The following is a 20957-nucleotide window of genomic DNA, read 5'->3' as shown; positions in this document are numbered from 1 at the left end:
TCGTCTCAGCGAAATCTTCTTACCTTAACAAGCTTAGATGATGTGTTGTGGGTCTCATTCAGTGCTTTGAAGGTACTGGACTCCTGACTGAAGTTTGCAGCTTGGCCGTCTTTGCTCCCTTTTTTTTTTTTTTTTTAATCCCTCATGCTTGTGTTTAATGTTTAGGTGAATTAAATGACTGCAAAGTGCGGGCATTGGTGTGTTGAGCTTGTTTATGCCAACAGAGCATTTGCAGTATTAAAAAAAAAAAGAAAAAGTGAGAGGAGGTGGAATTTCACACCAGCATTACTTTCCCCGTCCCTTGTCTTTCTGTCCCCAGTCGTCCTATCAGCTTCTTTGCTCGTCTTTCTGGTGAGCTCCCTCCCCCTCCAAAGCTATTCAGATGACACTCTGCAGGATTATCGCTCAGTCTCTGAGACACACTGTTTTGGTTGGACACATTGTTCAGTCTGGGTTCACTTTGACCACAGAGGTTGGGAAGATAGAACTTTTATCTGTTGGAGTCCTAGTCATTATAATTGGACTGTAGAGGAGGCAAAAACATCCAAACATTTGTGGATTCCCTTCTTTTTCTCAATGATGGAGCCAACTTTGGTAAGTACATGTGCAAAAAAAGAAAAGAAAACGGTAGCAGCAAAAGTTAACATGTTTGGTTTGTCGTAAGAAGTTGTCTTATATCTTTGACTGAAATCCCTTCTGTGCAATGGCAACAGGCGCTGACAGACTAAAGCTTGCAGAAAGGACTGCTTTGTCAGCAACTGTTGAGACAATGACTTTCAAACTAAAAGATGCTCCCAAAGAAGATTTTGAAACATAAAATGACAAACTCACAGTCTTTTCTTTTTAAATACTAAGTCTTTAAAAGCGAACGTCTTAAAGCATTTGTGTGTGTTTGTGTTGGTTACAAGCATATCTTGTTATTATGACACTTGAAATAATGAGTAGTATGTTTTCGCTATTTTTTTTAATTTTGCTCATTGGGTCATATTGTGGGGAATGAGAGGTGTGTTCACTGTCACTGAGGTAGATTGACCTTCATAACTTGAAGCGGCTCCGTCCGATTCCCCCCAAAAAGACCAAATCTGTGGTTTTTCATTGATGTACGTTGTGTCTGAGCCTGACCTGACAAGCTAAGGCCAAAAGCACAAGTCGTTTCTCTGCTTTTTATCGACTTGAGCATTCATAAGGCTGTCTGATGCGTTAACTAGCAGTTTAAAAACCTGGAACTCATCTTTGTGTTTGTCAGCGTTCTGAGACGGATCACAAAGACCTCTGTAGGTTTTCCAAGCTTTCGTGTTTCTGTCAAAATATTTTTGCGTAGAAGAAATGTGTGAGTTTTAGCTGAACAATGCTTATTCCTGGTCTCAGGTTTTGTGCCAGAGCTTTAAAAGGCTTTAATGTTAATAGGCATTGTAGTCTTAGATGCTGAAGCTCATTGGGTGACTTAGCTGAAGGACAGGTAGCTCGGCCGGTCCTGTTGACTGGGATTAAGAAACGCTCCTTTAGAGCAGCTTAACTTTCTAGCTGCTTGCATCAGAAAGTCGACCACTATAAAGAGAGGAGAAAAATAAATAGAGCAACTGGATTCATCTGACAGCAACTGTACATGCAGGATATTTTTGAAATATGTTAGATACTTTCTTCTTACATTTTCCTTCAATAAGTGTTCATATTTATTGACCTTGATGTTGGGTTGTTGTCATTCCATCTTTAAACCTTGTGCTATCCTAGGCACTTTAACATTGGGAGTTGGGTCATCTAGACCCACTAGACAGTGCTCTGAACCTTTTTTCTTCAATGATTTGTGAATCTCACTGGTGTCCATGGATAACATGAAATCTTTCCACCTTTATCCACCTTTGTCATGGTAGGAATAACACTTCAAAATAAGGGTCATCTAAGATAGCACAAGGGCTAAAAGGTCTCGTTACAATCAAGTTGATTATTTTTAATTGGCTTAACAAAATGTTTAAACATTGTGAGTATAGTTAAATTTTTGTCATAAAAAGTTAATAAAAGTTCCAGCCACTTCCTGGAAAGTCTGAGGAATTCTAAACAGCAACAATGCACACCAATCAAAAAGGGTAGAAATTGTGTCCAGTTTAGTTTTTGCCAGCAAAAGATGCAGGGATTAACCCATTGACCCCTGAACTTTGGAGCAAAGGTGGTTTGATGCATATTCGCATCAGTGGGTGTCAAGAAATTCAACTTTGGAGTTGAATTCTAAACACATGATGTGCGAAGAAAATGATCTGAGGATAATCAATATGCACTTTATTTTGTTACATGACAACAACAACAAAATCTGCACTTGATTTGATCAGAACTGGAATATGACATTAATGCAAAAATGTAAAAGGAAATAACTCAGTAGGGGTGGGATTATATAAGTTTGCTTCTTCCCACTCCTTTTCAAGCAATAAATCAAACTCTACTTGACTTTAGGTAATAATCGCTATAGTTAATGTATCTAATGGGGCTAAAGTGTGTATTGTATACATACCTGCAAATAGTTTTATTTATGATTGTGAGACACCATTGTTTTCTTCTTACATTTACGTTTTTTGTTTTTGTTTTTTAATCAATACATTCCATAATGATTTCGATATATTTGTGTGGTTTTGCTTTATTGTTTACAATCAATGCTTGAAATAAACCAATAACTCTGAAATTAAATCAGAATTCTTTATAGTTTCAATAACTACTAATAAATGAAATGCTCAGAAACACTGGTGGTTGTAACTAAAGTAGTAACCTTGATAAAGTGATTCTTGTTTAAATTGGTCATGGTTGAGTAGAAACGCTGACTTTCCAGCAGATTGAGTCCTCTTGAACAATTTGACAGGTTCTTCTTTTTGTCTATCTTTTACCTTTTTTTTTTGCTGATTTCCAGATGAATCTAACGAAGCATTTCTTCTGGAGACTAAAGAACCGTCAGTATAGCAGCTGTACTTTGCTGCAGAGAAAATTTAGAAGGAGGAGGCATGAAAACTTGTCGTAACCTGAATTTGTGACGCAGCAATGTGAAAAACTCCTGACTCAGTGTATGATCTGAAAATGGCCCCAAGTCCTCCTTCATCTACACTGAACTCTATCTAAAGCAGGAACAAAGTTGTGCATGAGGTGCAAACAGTGGTATCCAACAAAAACAGATTTTTATCCACATATGCAAAATTTAAAAAACAATTATCTGAGCGATAAATGAAAAAGGAGTCAAGCTGGAAGAATATTCGTCTTGTACACTCCCACTGTACTGGCTGTATCTCTCCAGGAAAAAAGGCATTAGTCATAAAAGCAGAAATGGATTGGGCCTCAAAGTTCAATACCAATTTAGCAGTGAGGAGTGTCTTTTACTTTCTCCTTGTTGGTGAGATATTGAACACATGTCAGACAAATAAATACATATAAACCCCCCGAGAATGGTGAGCGACTCCAGGAGGAGCCAGCGATTACAGCTCTGAGCTGGTGATGAGGGCAAATAATGACCGGACACACAGACAGGGGCAAATGTCTTGATTTGACTCAATCCTTTTCTTTTCTGTTTTAATGTCAGTTCTATTCACACGAGCCGGCCGATCTGAATCCACTGCCAACTATTTGATACTTGTTTTAGTTGTTTGAACTTCACTTTTCTCTACACCTGTCCAAGCTTTTCTCAAAATCAGCACAGTTGAGATCTGTTGAGATCTGTTTTCTCATTAAGAACTAGGATATGAAGAAAGGAAAATTGGTATTATAATGAGTTAAAATCATTTTTACTCCATACTGTTGACAATCAAAAAACTGGATTTTGGACAAAAAAAATTAAATATTTCTGTAATTCTTGATTCTATTTTAAGTGTGTAAAGTTCAATAAATGTTAAAAAGTAAGACTGACATTCAGTGGAAAGCAACATTTAGAGATTTATGTTCTATGAGGTTTTATTAAGATTGGCCAATGCGTACAGACAAAAAATATTATTGGGCTGCATCTATCTATCTATCTATCTATCTATCTATCTATCTATCTATCTATCTATCTATCTATCTATCTATCTATCTATCTATCTATCTATCTATCTATCTATCTATCTATCTATCTATCTATCTATCTATCTATCTATCTATCTATCTATCTATCTATCTATCTGTCTGTCTGTCTGTCTGTCTGTCTGTCTGTCTGTCTGTCTGTCTGTCTGTCTGTCTGTCTGTCTGTCTGTCTGTCTGTCTGTCTGTCTGTCTGTCTGTCTGTCTGTCTGTCTATCTATCTATCTATCTATCTATCTATCTATCTATCTATCTATCTATCTATCTATCTATCTATCTATCTATCATATGCATACCATCATAGAATACAAACAAAAGGAGATAACAGAGAATAAAACTATACAGTTCATCCTACAGAGCAGTTAAATGTGCAGAGAGGTAGAAGATGCCAGAAGGTCTTTTGTTGGGACCACCCCCAGATAAACAAGAGACAGCAAATTAAAAGAAAAAAATCTGGGGAAAAATGTAGCAACTTAACATAAGGAACAAAAGAACCATTTTCATACAGTGTTTTCTGTTAATCTAATTTGAGTGATTTTTTTTTCATGGCTTTCAAGGCTCAAGGGTCTCACTCAGGAGGCTTTTCTAGGACACAACAATGCCCCGCAATGCCCCTCGGGGTACGGGGCTGTATGCTTGACGGATGAACTTATCTTTATCTCAATATTAGAAATGGCTCAACTAGAACCCAACCCCCTCAACGCTGAAAGAAAAAAACTGCAGTCACACAGGACTCAGTCCCTTGTGCTGCTTCATCTCCACGGTTGTGATGGTTGTGTCTCACGCTTGTTGCCCACTCCTTGTCTCTTTCAGTGTATGAGGAACCCAACTCTGCTTCAGAGGACAGGCTCAGCAATTAGGGTTTTTTGCGACATCCAGGACAATGTCTGGCTCCTACGATGAATCTGCAGGTGCTGACGACACCATGGACAGCTTCTGGGAGGTAAAGAGACTCCTCATCCTCATCACTTTTGGTAATACTTTGATGAAACAACTTGAGCGGTGCGGTTTTATGGGTTTTACAGAGTTTGAGTAAGATTACCACCGTTTGAAGGGCATTGTTCTGGCTTTTGAACTCTTTTGATGAATGTTCTTTTTACTCATTAGTGAGCAGGAGAGCTGGTAAAAGGCATTTCTTGCGATTCAGTGGATCACTTTTATCTTTCTGCTAAATGAGTGGTTGTGTGAATACAGTAACTGTGTTTTCGTCAAGAGTCATCTGTCTGCAGAGACAAAGGAAAAACTGATCAAACAGCCACTAAACTCTGATTTATCTGTTTTTTTAAGGCTCGATTGTCTTTTTTTGGGGGGGGGGGGATTCCTTTAGACGGGTCATATTTGGGATGTTGCTGTCATAACAGCTCAGCACCAAATGTTTTAGTTTGAAATATGTTTCTATTCCCAAACCTTTGTGAATAAAATGTCATTACCGGTATAAGTATATGTATGAGGACAAAGGAGACCTTATGTTTGGTATTCCAATATTGGAAATCCTCCTGAATCTTGCAGCACATTTATAATTGTTTCAAAAATATTTAATTGGGTTGACTAGGTGGGACTGCACGGTGGCGCGGTGGTGAGCCCTCTCGCCTGACAATGAGAAGGCCCTGGTTCGAATTCCGGTTGGGACCGTTCTGTGCGTGTTTTCTTCGAGCACTTTGGTGTCCTCCCACAGTCCAAAAACATGGTTCATAGGTAAATTGGTTACTCCAGAGTGTCCCTAGGTGCACATGTGTTTGGTAGTGATTGTGCGCCCTGCTACAGGCTGGCAACCTGTTTAGGGTGTACCCTGCCTTCGTCCAACTGTAGCCGGGACAAAGTCCGGCAACCCCGTGATCCCAAGAAGGATGTTGTCGGTTAAGAATTTAGGAGGTTGAGAAAATGGATGGATGGATGGATCAGTGGATGGATGGATTGACTAGGTTGGACGATTTAAAGAATAAACATTTAGCTTTAGTTATGGAGGCATTCCTCTGTGAAAGCAAAACTATACTAGATTATGTACTATATTATACTAGTATATACTATACTAGTAGATACTATACAAGCATTAACTAGTTACTAAACTAGTATAGTATATACTAGTACATATTAAACTAGTATAGTATATAGTGCAGTTGAAACCAAAAGTTTACATACACCACATACAAAACACATGTTTTTTTTACCGTCAGACATGAAATAAAACTAAACTTTTCCTACAATTAACAAAATTATTTCTATTTGTTAAATGTTAGAATAATGAGACTAAGGTAATTTTAGAGTCAAAAAATTACATACATTTCATTAGTATTTGGTACTCATGCCTTTAAACTGCAGTACTTGGGTCAAACGTCTTGGATGTCCTTCCACAAGCTTCTCACAAGATTTGGTTACGAATTTTAGCCCATTCCTCCAGACAGAACTGGTGTAACTTAGCCAAGTTTGTAGGTCCCCTTGCATGTACCCCCCTTTTCAGTTCTGACCATAAATGTTTAATAGGATTTACATCTGGGCTCTGTGATGGCCACTCTAAAACATCGACTTTGTTATCCTTAAGCCACTTTGTAACCAGTTTGACTGTATGCTTCGGGTCATTGTTCATTTGGAAGATCCATTTGCGCCCAAGCTTCCACTTTCGGGCTGATAGTCTTCAGATTTTGCTTCAATATTTCCACATACTGTTTTTTCCTCATGATGCCATCTATTTTGTGAAGTGCACCAGTCCCTCCACTAGCAAAACAACCCCACAACATGATGCTACCACCCCCATGTTTTACAGTTGTTATGGTGTTCCGAGGCCTGCAGGCTTCCCCCCTTTCCTCCAAACATAACTATGGCCATTGTGGCCAAACAGTTCAGTTTTAGTTTTGTCAGACCACAGGACATGTCTCCAAAAATTAAAATCTTTATCTTTGTGTGCATTAGAAAACTTGCATCTGGATTTTCAATGTATTTTTTGGAGTAATGGGTTCTTCCTGGCAGAGTCTTTCAGCCCATGCCTGTACATACAAAGCTTGTTTCACTGTTGATAATGACACATTCTTACCATCTTCAGCCAGCATCTTCACAACATCTCTTGCCTTTGTCCTTGGGTTGTTCTGGACATATAGGACCAAAGTACGTTCATTTCTGGGACACAGAACCCATCTCCTTCCTAAGCTGTATGATGGCTGGACGTTCCCATGATGTTTAGACTTGTGTATAAATGTCTGGACAGATGAACGTGGCACCTTCGGGCATCTGGCACAGCAAGTGTGTTTCAAATGTGCCCTAATAGCTATCAACATGTGTTTCTAATAAAGTCAAATGCTGTCAATAAGCGTATCAGAAGCTTCCAAGCAGATGACATCGTCATCTGGGGTTTCTCAAATTGTTTAAAGGCATAGTGATCTTAGCGAATGTAAACTCTTGTCTTTGATGAAAGTAATAAAAAATGGTCTAAATAAACCATAGTCTAATTATACTGACATTTAGCAAATAGAAATAATTTTTTCTATTCTAATTGACCTACAACGGGAAACATTTACTTTTCTTTAATGTCTAATGGTGAGAAAAAAAAGCATATATGTGTTTTTATGTGGTCTATGTAATCTTCTGGTTTCAACTGTATATAGCCTGCTAGTATTGTTTATCTGAAAGTAAGTCAGCATTGATTCTAAACCCAGATTATAGAATATAGTCAGGGTTAGTAGTATAGTGTAGTATAGTACTAATACTATACTAGTAAATTTTTGTATACTACACTTGAATAGTACTACACTATACCTATATAGTACCACACTTTACTTGTACACTTGCAATATATACTATATTTAAGTGACAAAGTCATAAAAATGCAGTTTGTGTAGACAGCACTGGTGCAATAAAGGTTTGTTTATTTTTTATTGAGAATTTGTTTGGAAACTATAAGATGGAAATCATTATTCATTCCAGTCATAAAGCACAGGAATACTGTAAATGGAAGTACCGGTTATTGTATCTTGTTTCAAATTAAAATTAACAACTGTGAGCTTGTTTTTCCCCCAAAAATATTAGCTGTGCACAAAACTCAGATTTAAAAAAAATCTGTTAGAAAATAAATCATTGTTAGGCGTAAAATAAAATATTTAAAAAACAAATGCAATTGTGAGTTATCACATCTGTTAGAAAGGGGCTTATTTATAGTATCTGGTTATAACTAAAGAGAATTTGGGAGGTGGAATTGTTTTATGGTATTCTAGTAATATACTATTTTGATTTTTTTAAATCAATTTGAACTGTTATTCTTGAAATATAAAAAAAAAAACGTCAAATATAAAGGATTTCTTTGTGACCTGAATAAGAATTATTCATCGATCCATTTTCAGAAGCCGCTGAATCCCTTTCAGGGTCACGGGGTTGGTTGAGCCAACCCAGGTCCTATTGGGCGAAGGCGGGTTGCACCCTGAACAGGTCGCCAGTCTAATGCAGGGCTGAGAACCAGAAACAGATAAATCTTTGATCCAGTCGTATCTTAGCCATAATGATCTCACATTCTTTTATACTGCTCTGCATATTCAGCTTTAGCTCATAAGCTGCTATAAAAACCTCACAAGCTCCATCCTCGCATATAAGAGTCCCAGTCACTTTGGGAATGCTAGCCTATCTTTTTTCAGAATAAAAGACTTTCAATGGTTGTGGGTTTATAGTGTTTTTAAAGGTTGGGGCTGAGAGTAGGCTCGGTGTATTAAGATCTATATTTAATATATCATTGTAATGTCCTCTGAAGTGACATCAACTTGTGGGAATGTTGGGAGCACGTTAAACCCACTCAATTAGCCATGATGAATTTGCTTGCCACAGAGTCACTTTGACAAGCAGCTCTTAGCAAAGGCGCACAAAGAGCCCATGTCATCCTCCGCTCTGAGGCTGCCTTTCACCGCTCGCACCTGCACCGTCTCCACATTCTGGCGACAAAAAAGCCAAAATCTGCTGATTTGCGGATCCTGGAACTCAGGTGTGTTTCAGGGATCAAACAAGTCCACCTGAGTGTTTCTGGTGGTGTGACTTGGCGTTGTGTCACTCAGGGCAAAACTCATACGGCCAAACACCTGTTCCCATGTCTCCCTGCAGCTTTCATCTTGTGATCATAACCTCACATGCAAGCTGGCGTGTGGACCAATCACAGCTCTGGCTGCAGACGCCGTCAGACAGGGTCTCCATAAGCTGCGTTTGTAGGATGCTATAGATGCTCAATGTCTTTATATCCTCAACACACACACACAGACACCCAAATGAAGGGATGGTGGCATTTCTGTCTGTACCTCGTCATCCCTTTCTGAGAGTCTGTCTCTCTGCATTACACCACTCAAGAGGATTAAAGCAACCACACACACAGTCATGCAAACCCAAGCCCATGTTCTTGCATAACTACACATGCACAGGCACGAGTAAACCCCCCCTCCTTACTACCCTCCCTTCATCAGGCACCATGAGCTCAAGCCCCCTGCAGGCACCCGGGGAGGCGGAGCCACCAGCCTGCTGTTTCTTTTTAAGGTCTTTTCTCTTAAAGTGGCACATCCTGTGTCTGAGACACAATGCAGCACAGCAATATTGACAGAAAGTGGAAAAAAACTGACACTATCTGTAAAAATTCACTTTGTGATTGAATCAATGTAAATAATAAATGCAACTAGAAGTATAATAATTGTGTTTTAGCAAAGATGGGACAAACGAAAACCTTTAATTTTTATTCAGTAAGGATGCCAAAACCTGAAACGATATAGCACTTCTTTAAACTAAGGAAATAGTTGTTGTTTCCCAACACATTATATATGAAAATGAATAAGAAAACGAAACATATAGGCATCCCACAATTTAAAGCCCGTTTTTGTTGGACTGCTACGTTTGTCCCTACTACACGTTTTGGGATGAGACTGATTTAACTGAGCCACTTAAAATTAGACTTTGATGCTGACAAAAAGAAGTTCCTGAAGTTTTTTCTGTAGAAGGAAGCATCATAGGTATCATGAATATAAGTACCTAGGTGTCTGGGTTGATGACTCCCTCACTTTGAAACTACACATTGAAAAACTTGTAAAGAAATTAAAACTGAAACATGGTTTTCCCTTTTGCATAGCTTTTCTTTTAAAGTAAAAAAGCGACTTGTCACTGCTACCATTTTGCCTGGGATAGATTATGGTGACATTCTGTATAGGAATGCCCCATGGTCAAGTCTTCAAATGTTGGACACAATGTTTCATATTGCTTTGAGGTTCACAACTAACTGTAAATCGATGACACACCACTGTGTCTTGGACACAAGACTACAGTGATCTTCCCTGGCTATTCGGAGGCAGTCTCATGTATACATTTTTGTTTCCATGGCCGTGCTTGGTTTGCTACCCCCTTACATACGCTCTTTACTCAAGAGGAGAAACGTAGAATCTCCCTCATTGAGATCAAATGAGCTGATACTGCTGACTGTGCCTTTTGCTAATACAGAGCTGGGGAAAAAGAAGCATTTCTTCACTCTGCTCCTGCTACCTGGAACATCTTACAGAAAGATTGGAAACTGACACATCTGCTCCCTTTAAATGCTTTTAAAATGCGACTGAAGTACCTAGAGGCCCCCATTGTTTGCTTGCAAATTATATTTATAAATCTAGACATTTTAATGTAATATAATTGTCTGTTTAATGTACTGTTGTTTTAGAAGCTGCTGCCTATTGGCCTGGATTCGCTTTAAAAAGAGGTTTTTAATCTCAGCAGGACCTTCCTGGTTAAACAAAGGTTAAATACATTTTAAAAAATTGTTTTTCTTATTTATATTGTACATACAATTTTGAGAAATTTATCTTTAAATCTTTATCTCTAGTCTTCTTTTAACTGGTCTAGAAATGAGGATGATGGGAAAGTATTAGTATGTATGTATTTTAACGACGTAAAACCTTTTAACAATACAAGCTTATTTTTAGGACATCAAATTTCCAATTACCAGAACTATAGCCCTAAATATGTGTTGTTTAGCTCATTTCAAGGTTCAATTTTGTCTTAAAAGAGCAAGGCATCAGTACATATTTTAAGTAATTTAAGAAAAATTTCACTATAGGCAAATGTTGGCATTTATAACAATTAAAACATATAGTATTTTATATTTTTTATTTGTTCTGAGAAGGATATTTTTTCCAGTGCAGCCTTCCTGTCCATCAGCTTCTGAAAGAACAAAGAGTACTGCAAACACTCTAAAGCTTTCCAAGCAGAGTTGAAGCTGTTAAAGCTATTGTTATAGCTGTTTGCAAAAGCAGATGGGTAGATACTTTAGCACCTTAACGTATGTTTTTTTAATGATGCACATGTCATTATAGGCTTATATTTAGCTTTTTTTGTTCTTCTTTGAGAAGCAAACAAGATTAATTGTGAGTCTCTTGCATTTGCTTTTCTCTGAGCTCAGGTGGGGAACTACAAACGCGCCGTCAAGAGATTTGATGATGGCCATCGGCTCTGCAATGATCTTATGGGCTGCCTGCAGGAACGTGCCAAGATAGAAAAAGCGTACGGAGATCAGCTAACTACTTGGTCCAAAAGATGGAGACAACTCATTGAGAAAGGTCAGCTTTTTTAAGGTTGTTCTACGAAGACGTTCTGCATTCAATATTTTTATTAAAATGAAGTAACTCTCAGGTCCACAGTACGGCTCTGTGGAGAGAGCCTGGCTGGCTGTGATGACCGAGGCAGAAAAAGTAAGCGAACTGCACCAAGACGTGAAGAACAACCTGCTGAATGAAGATGTGGAGAAGGTGAAGAACTGGCAGAAGGAGGCATATCACAAGCAAATGATTGGAGGCTTCAAAGAGGCTAAGGAAGCAGAAGAAGGTTTCAAAAAGGCTCAGAAGCCATGGGCCAAAAAACTCAAGGAGGTACGTTTGTGAACAGAAATCCATCCATTTTCTTAACTCGCTGTATTTCTTTCAGGGTCACGGGGTCACCAGAGTCATCAGAGCCTATCCTAACTACTGTTGTGTGACGGCGGGGTATGGACAAAAGTGTTGTTTTTTTGTTTTAGAAAAATCAGAGGGTTAAAACAAGGCCCATCCAGACATATACGGTGCAATCAACCATATAGGTGAAACATTTTTAATATCACAACTGATAAGATGTTTAAAAGTGGTAGACAAAGAGACTGAGTCCTGTGTATAAAGGTTATAATGGTGTCGTGTGCAAACCCCAGATTACCAAGTGCAAAGTGATGGATAAAGCCGGGCAAAGTCCACAGCTGTAGGACTGAAGTTCAGCCAGAATGTATGTATTCTATGGTATGGTTTGGTAATCAGATGAGTACGTTTGTACGGGGTCATATCAGGATCCTATTAAAGAGAATGAACAATCAGATTGCAAATGTGAAAAATAGACATAATAAATTTTGAAAATGTTTTCTTTAAATTTGAAAACAGCTTTAAACTCAAAAGTAAACATTAAGGAAATATTGAAAATATTGAGAAAACAAATTAGCTAATTAGAAAACTATACAATGTTAAGTTGAAAGGAATATGGAAATTTTCACCTGAAAAATTGTGAATTTGAAACTAGAATACAAAAACTGTAAACCTAAATCTGTTATTATAAATGAAAAATAAGGTTAATTTGCGACATTTACTAATCAGTTTTTTCAACTTTTTTTTGTTTTGTTTCTTACACGCTTTGTTTTCAGTCCTCAGTTTATAATTTTAATTTGTTTGTGTTGGGCTAAATTTTATGTGGGGGTGGAGCTTTAAGGCAATTGGCTAGCGAGACACTGTTGACACTGGGTGATAGAGGTTAGGGTGACATCATTTCTGCTCCAAAACAGTCTGCTGTTGGCGCCGCCGCCGTCATCCCTCCCTTGATGTGGCATACAGTAGAGATAAAGCCATCCTAGGGTTTGGTTTCAAGTCTTGCCCCAGTTGATGCTTTTAGCTGGACTAGTTTGTGTAAGTGTTTTTTTATTTCTTTTTTTGTTTTGTGGTTGAGGTATGATGATATGGGGCTCATTTTCAAGGTTTGAGCGCTTTTGAATGCAATGTTAGGTTGCATAAACTGCAGTGGACTTGGATTTAGCAGGTAGCTGGTGCAAGACCAGGCTTGGTGTATCAGTATGAAAAAACAAAAATCAAACTCCCAGTTAATATCACTTCACTGTGGTGACCACTGAAATAATGTTTGATTTCAGCAACAAACTTCCTCCACGGAGTAACAAAGGACTCATGATGAATATGCAAATATCAGACTGTTCTTTCATTTGGACTGAAGATGTCAGCTCCAGAGTGGGGCCACAGCCGCTCCACCCTCAAAGCGGCCCTTTGTGTTTCTGCAGCCAAACAACTGGCCCGCAGCCACAAAAATCTGGTGCCAAAGCAACAACAACGCTTTGCTGGTCTTCAGCTAAGAACTGCTTACAGTACACATGAGCCAAGGAAAACCCCAATCTGAACCGTTGAGCTGCACAGCATTCCCTGAGCCCAATCCAGAGATGACAAAACAAATGCAGCGCTCGAACCAAGCAGTGTCCTTTGGAAACTTCAAAACGACCCGTCCATCGTGGTGTAGCTGTGTCATTTCATTTAAAAGTTGTATTTAAAAAACTGTTATAAACTAAAACATTTGTGCACAAGTCACAGAGTATTTTCCTTAAAATATGGCTCTGCTATCCAAAAATGATGAATGTGTGTCGCTTTATTGTGTGATTGATTTTTCTTTTCTTTTATGTTGACCACTTGTTGTGTTTGGATATACAGATGGAAGCAGCAAAGAAAACATACCATTTGGCCTGCAAGGAGGAGAGGCTGGCTGCAGCCCGAGAGGCCAACGGCAAGACCGAGGCCTCCGTCACGCCAGACCAGCAGAAGAAACTCCACGAGAAGGTGGACAAATGCAAACAGGATGTGCAAAAGGTAACAAACTTTGGGATTTGATTAAGCTCCATAGGCTCTCAAAGACCCACTTCGATGAAGATTGTTTTTGTAACATGTTCTTGTGGCATTTTTCTGATGATGGAGGACATATATAAGTCAATTAAGCTCAAAACTGCATTCCTGAGTATTTGTTTTCTTCAAATGGTTGTGAGGAGAAGAAAAAATACAGTTTGAAAAGATTGTAGTTGTGACGTAGAAAATATACTGGGTGGGCCACAAGCTTCCTTGCTCTGAGCTCTCAGCAACAGCAAGGGGAAAGGGGGCGGGGTTCCTCTATGCTAATGATCCCACCCAGAGCTCAGAGGTGAATTTCTAATGAACTACAGATAGTCTGCAGAAACTACGTGCTAGAAAACAAAATGGTTTTTTTTGTGTGGATAAAATGGCATAATCATAATGACAAAAAAACGATATTTGAAAATGGTTAAAAAAATATAGGAGTGGGACTTTAATAAATAACAAAGCAGATGTGAAAGACATAGTGGATAAGTTAAAAATAGTATAAATAGTGGGTTATTCTTATTTCAAGTCTTGATTTAGTTTTGATATAGAAGGATCTTCTGTTTGCTCTCTCCCAGGCTAAAGAGAAGTATGAGAAGTCTCTGGATGAGCTGAACAAATGCACCCCGCAGTACATGGAGTCCATGGAGCAGGTGTTTGACCTGTGCCAGCAGCATGAAATCAAAAGGCTGACCTTTCTCAAGGAGGCCTTGCTGGATATCAAACGCCATCTCAACCTCACTGAAAACCAAAGGTTTGTCACGCCGATGAGAAACAACAACATTTTATAGCCTATTTCCCACTTGTTGCTTGGCAACCTGGTTCATCACTGATATCACTCGTGGTCCCTGATATGAAGGACGTGGACAGGCACCTTGAAGGAACACTCTGTAAGTTGAATGGGGATTTAGGGCACATGAAAAGCAGGATGAGCTCATCTGCACATCGAGCCTTGTCATCCTGTGGTGAGCCGGGTTGTCTACCTCCACAGGCGCCCCCACCCTGCTGCAGCAGGCAAGACCGAGACAGTCTGACATGCAGAAGAGAGTGAAGACAAAAAGAAGGGCCAGGGGACTCACAAAAAAATCAAAGTTTTCATAAAATTGGGCAATAGTGTTCCAGTCTTTTTATCTGTGTTTTGATTGACATGTTTGGTGTTTTTTTCTTTTTTTTTATGAAAGTAAAATACAAACTTTTAATAAACAGACACACATGTAGTTAAAACATAAAGTAAATGATGACTTTGCATCAGGGAAAAGTCAAATGGATGTTCAGAGGGGGTCTAAAATCCAGGTTCTAGAACCTTCTGTGATCTCTGTGCAGCTACACATGGGCGGTGGGTGTGGCGAACCCTGAAGCAGCATGACAACCACTTTTAATGCTGTCCGGCAAATTCAGGATGCCTTAAAACGACAGCATGGAGAAAACTATCACAACACCCTAAAACCAGATTTTTCTTACTAAATTGACAAACAGGCTGCCCGGTGGTGTATTGGTTAACACTCTCCCCTCACAGAGAGAAGGCTTTAGTTCAAACCCCACCTGTGACCTTTCTGTGTGGAGTTTGCATGTTCTCCTCGTGCATGTGTAGGCTATCTCTGGGCGCTCCGGAATCCCCCCACAGTCCAAAAACATGCCTCTTTGGGTAACTTTTGTCTCTAAATTGCTCCTGGGGGTCATGTGTGTGTGGTTGCGTGGTCCTGTGACAGACTGGCAACCTGTCCAGGGTGTACCCTGCCTTTCCCTAACAGTAAGGGTCAAGCTCCTGTAACCCCATGACCCTGAGAGACTTTCAGCAGGTTCAGAAAATTGATGGATAGGAAAATTCACAAGTAGTAGCCACTAGTTTGTTTAAAAAGCAGATTGATCTTGATGCGTCTTCCACGGATCTTCAGGTCTCTCTATATTGGCTTTTTTGTCATTTAAAGTGTTACCCTTTGAAACAAGCGATGAACTCATAGATAGTAGTCGTTCTGTTAGACCAATGATAAATAACAAACAGATTTACAATCATTTGCTTGGGTTCTAATCAGATGAGTTCATTTCAAGCTGATTAATCTCCTCGCAGGCATCCACCAGAATTCATCCAGATCCTGACAGGGACACTGATTAGAGAATATTTCTGCAACTATTTTTTTTTCATTATTCTAATGAGCACTGCAGATTTTTGATAAAGCTATGACAACACTGTTTTGTGTAAAGCATGAAAGTGTTCAGAGGAATAATTTACAGCAAAATATTTTGGTTAAAAAAAAACAGAACTAGACCTTTTCAGTGATGTGAGCTACTGCGTCACTTGTGTCTTCATTGGGACTAGAATTTCGCTTTTTTTTTTATTTTTGTGCTTGCAGCTATGCTACAATATACAGAGAACTGGAGCGAATGATCCTGGGTTCTAACACACAAGAGGACCTGAAGTGGTTCAGCAACAACCATGGTCCAGGGATGCACATGAACTGGCCTGCATTTGAGGTATGACGGCACACATCACACGTTTGCTTCCTCTATGCTGCATTTTCCCATCCCCTCTTTCATGTGTTTGCACTCTCACACCAGGAGTACAACCCAGACCAGGCTGCAGCTCCTCCAAAGAAGAAAAAACCAGATGGAGCTCCACCCACTCCGAGCACTGACCATGTTGCTCCACCTGGTGATCGTAGCAGGTTACTTCAAGAAGTCTGTTGTCTACAGAAATATCTGTGGTTTTTAAAAAGATTTTGCGTTAACAGGATGTTACACTTCGCTTTGCAAAATAATGCGAGAAAGGTTTTTAGTTTAGGCCAAATTTTGTTTTGAAGGGTTTTGTTTTTAGCAAAGCAACTGGTAAGTTTTTCTGTTCTGTATTGCACCATTTGAGCCTATAATTTTCAAGCAAAGATGCACAATCTCTCCTCTAAGTGCTATACACTGACTACATGTTTGGCACTTTGTTTTTTTTAAGGCTATGTGAAAATACACACACACCAACAAAATGCACACAATGCAAAATTTATTTGGCAGAAATGTTACTTTTTGTGTGTTTTAGTAGGAATAATGAACGCATTAAAGACATTAGTTCCATTATCCCATTGAAGCCTATTGATGCAAATATGCATCAAACCACTTCAGCTCCAAAATGACATAAATTAAGCTTCTGCTTGAAAGCAAAAACATACATGAAAATTTTTTTTTATAATTAGAAATAATTTCTGGCACCAAGGGATTAAAAGAATGGTTTTGTTGAAAGGTTTTGATGCATTTTTGGGTAGCTGAAAATTGTCTTTTCTTCCTCCTCCTTCAGTGTGAGCAGCTATGACAAGAACCAAACTTATTCGGCTGAGTGGTCTGACGACGATCAGCCTGCTGGATACTCCGGCAACGAAAACGGTGGGAACGGAAACTCCTTTGAAGACGACTCCAGCGCGGGCAAAGGCGTCCGTGTGCGTGCTCTCTATGACTATGACGGCCAGGAACAGGACGAGCTGTCTTTCAAAGCAGGTAAACATGTGTAGCGGAGCACACGGCTGATGTGATTTTTGACAGCTGAGGATAAGATGCTGAGTTCAAGCATGTGTTACAAGTGTCCTAAAGCTACATTTATGGCCTCATCTCTGTATTAAACAGTAATTGGTAAGTAAATTACTTACACTTTGAGCCCATGAACTCCAACCCAGGCCCGTTTACATTTCATCAACCGTCACATATGTGATGATTAAAGAAAGTGGTTATCTTCACAGGTGATGAGCTGACCAAGACTGAAGATGAAGACGAGCAGGGCTGGTGTAGAGGTCGTTTGGACAGTGGCCAGGAGGGACTGTACCCAGCCAATTATGTTGAGCCAATCTAGTCATGCAACTCGACAAGGACATGCCACTGGAGGCAGCTTGAACCGTCCCGTCCAACCTCACCGCACATAGCCAGAGACTTACGAGCAACACATCCCCTGCCCAACAAATGCGTCAAGCAGTCTTGCCTAAATAAATCTTAGTAATCTAAAAAAAGAGACAATATATCATTATAACCTATTTTAGCCGTCCGTGGGGGTGGGTGGACTTACACGTTAAAAACAGCAGTTCTATCAGTTTATACACACTAACCCGCATCAGGACAGAGCAGGAACACAATGCTTCTCTGTGGCTGCACTGACAGGAGGATGCAGCTGGCTAAAGCTTGCAGTGTTGCTGCAGTTTGTGCTAAAGGGCAGAAAATGTTACCAGTTCTACCCATCTTAAACCTGCGTTGTGTATATACGATGTGATGCCATTTTGTGTAGCATTTCTAATGCTGTGTGTGTCATTCTTACATCAGGAATGCCGTGTAGTGTTAAGAGTACCACAGACTGTATCCTTTCGTTTCCTCTCGGTTTGGATTTTGCTTTTTTTTTCTTCGTATGTGTGATTTGGTCGATTCTCTTCTCCGGCGTGTGCAGTGCTGTGTGTTGAATCGTTTCCGGTTTTGCATAGCAGCATGGGCTATGCAACCATCTGCACCCCCAGCCCTCTGCTATCCACCCCTGAATCCTGTAGCCAAAGTTTAACCAACAATTTGATGCAACATTTCAGCAAAAAAAAAAGAAATCAAAAAGAAAGAAAAAAAGCATCTTCCTGGACATGCTTCTGATATCAAAAAATCTGGTGAGGAACTGATCTTACTTTTTATTTTTCTACATTCCTATGTTTTTTCTCGGCATTGTAAATCCTTTGACCATATCATCCTCATGCAACACTATGGAAAGGATTTATGGTTTGTGCCGACAATTTTTGTTTGTGGGTCAATAAATCCAGTCTGAGTTCAGTCCGCCTTGACTACCAAGAAATGTGAGTGACACATTTCTTCTTGGGCTTACCATTTGTGTTGTTTGGTGGGGTTCTGACAAAAAAAACTGTGCCTGGGACTCTTCTTCTAGGGCAAAGGGTCAACAATGGAGGTATGGCGATGCGTTACTGTGAAATGGCCTGGTGCCTGAAGATTGCACCTCTCCCAACAGGACATGAATGTACTAGTGACATAGAGAAGCTAAAGGCACTAGTTATGCGGTCCCAGCTGAGCCAAAGAAAGACCCATCAACGATGTTTTTTCTCTCCATGCGCTTATTTCACATTCCACATGTGAAATAGCTTGTTTGCTGTGTGTTGTTGCTTTTCCAGTCCACCCAACTTCACAATCTCTGCAAAAAAAAACACCACTTCCTTACCGTTTGGACTCACACACACACACACACACACACATGCTGGCTCCGCTTAGAAACTCAACTCAAATTCATTCATCAAATGCTAACCATCAAGTTGCTCTTAAATCTGGAGAAAGGCTCTTTTCTCGACCTTGTCGCATTGGATTGAGAAACAATCCAGAAGTGGTCCAGATGTGTTTAGCTCTCTGCCTGGAAAAAGGATCCGTCAGGCTCTCACATGTGACGAGAAACACATCACCAGCTCACAAGTTGTGTCTTAGAGTAAAGCTGTCCAGCATAGCAAAAAGGACTCCTGTCTCCAAACTGTCCCACATCTTTGATTCACACACAAATAACACACAAACACACATATGTACGCACGCACACACACACACACACACACACACCCACAGAGGTGTTAAGACACACACTACAACACAAGCTACATAACCGGGTTACTATTTTGGGGTATAACATTCTAATCATTCAGTGTGTATGAGTTGTGTAAATGTAAAATAAAAAAAATAAAAAAAGACAAAAAAAGACAAAAAAATGGCCAAAAAATTAAAAAGTGCAAGCGACTGACTATTAGGACAAAATGTAGTGTTATACATGTAAATGTGTTTCGTTTGACTGCAGCAATGAACAACATATTAAGTAATAGCACCATATTGTAGGAATTTTATTGCAATGGAGTCGTCGGTGTATCATAAAGCGTGACGTTATCCCACGCTGTCAGATTTGTATATGATGATGTAATTTAAAGATTATATTGTATTGTAACTGTACAACTGTGTTGAGTTGAACATGAAATCTAATCCATATTGAGGAAGTATAAAGGTGTACATGTAAATGCTTTTATTTTTATTTTCTATGTTCAACTCTTCCTTATGCACACAGGAGACAGCAGGCGACGCTGTGAAAAACCCTATATTAGAGGTCCTAGAAGATGTTTGTTCATAGTGATGTACTTCTATCTCCTAACTGGTGTAGTGCCTGTTCATCTTGATGTAATAATAAATTCATTCAAATATGCATAAAGATGAAAACGATCACAGACCGTGATGGTGGCAGGGATTGAGAGTTTGCTGTGTCGATATAGCAAAAGTGATTTGAAACGGAAACAAGTTTGTTAGGAAAAAAAAAGGGTGGTGTCTGTGGTTTGTTTTTGTTGTGATTATTAGAAGTTTCTTCTTTTTCAAAGCACTAGATTACCATTACTATCACTTGTTTTGGGCCTAAAAGGAACTTTAGGTAAAGCAAAGTAAAAAATAAAAGAGAAAAACTAAATTGTAAGTAAATTTTACCCATAATTCAACAGAAAGGAATCAGGTGAGAAATGTCCTGTTTTTTATAATATACATAATTTAAATAGAAATTGTTCTTTAAAACACTATATTGAGTAGTTAATACTCAATCTTTCTCAGCATGTTTTAATTATGATTGTGGCCCGCATTAAAATTCTTCTTTCTTACAGCACGTTTGAGCTCACCACATACTTACCAGAATGTGCACAAGTCTAGTCTAGTCTAGTGGAAATGTATTTTGGCGTAATAAATGACCCCCCCCCCCCCCCCCACACACACACACACACAAAAGATGACATTGCAGCAGGCGGAAGTCATTGACTTCATAAGAAAACTAAATTAAGTAACCCCACCCCCTTGCTGACTCCAAGAAGGCAAAATCTCATAGACCTCTATAGAAATAAACAGCTATAACTCAGTCGTTCTAATTGCCTGAATAACCATTCTTACTCTGACACCTTTTTTATGTTCTTGCTATTCATTCATTTATTTTCTAATCCATTTATTCCCTTTTGGGGTCACTGGGCTGCCGGAGCCTATCCCGGCCACTTGCGGGGAAAGGTAGGGGACACCCTGGACAAGTCG

The 20957-nt window shown here is 39.3% G+C and overlaps 1 protein-coding gene across 2 annotated transcripts in view; it reads left to right on the top strand.

Annotated features, from left to right (window-relative positions):
* The window catches only part of pacsin1 (protein kinase C and casein kinase substrate in neurons 1), a 34123-nt gene extending 13998 nt beyond the window's left edge, over positions 1-20125 (top strand). Inside the window, exons 1-10 of one of the 2 annotated variants that reach the window (XM_011477422.3) lie at positions 398-594; positions 4840-4969; positions 11420-11576; positions 11650-11885; positions 13740-13895; positions 14495-14670; positions 16268-16388; positions 16473-16579; positions 17197-17393; positions 17633-20125. In XM_011477422.3, the coding sequence (XP_011475724.1) occupies positions 4910-4969; positions 11420-11576; positions 11650-11885; positions 13740-13895; positions 14495-14670; positions 16268-16388; positions 16473-16579; positions 17197-17393; positions 17633-17742 (1320 nt within the window). In that variant the 5' untranslated portion in view covers positions 398-594; positions 4840-4909 and the 3' untranslated portion in view covers positions 17743-20125. Of the gene's footprint in view, positions 1-397; positions 595-4839; positions 4970-11419; positions 11577-11649; positions 11886-13739; positions 13896-14494; positions 14671-16267; positions 16389-16472; positions 16580-17196; positions 17394-17632 lie in introns of those variants that run through there. The other variant, XM_004070920.4, reaches the window with a different exon arrangement.
* Positions 20126-20957: the final 832 nt, after the last annotated feature.

The sequence above is a fragment of the Oryzias latipes genome, chromosome 7 (genome assembly GCF_002234675.1).
Source record: "Oryzias latipes chromosome 7, ASM223467v1".
NCBI lineage: Eukaryota > Metazoa > Chordata > Actinopteri > Beloniformes > Adrianichthyidae > Oryzias > Oryzias latipes.
The sequence above is the reverse complement of the archived record's forward strand: the minus strand, read 5'-3'. Positions and strand labels throughout refer to the sequence as shown.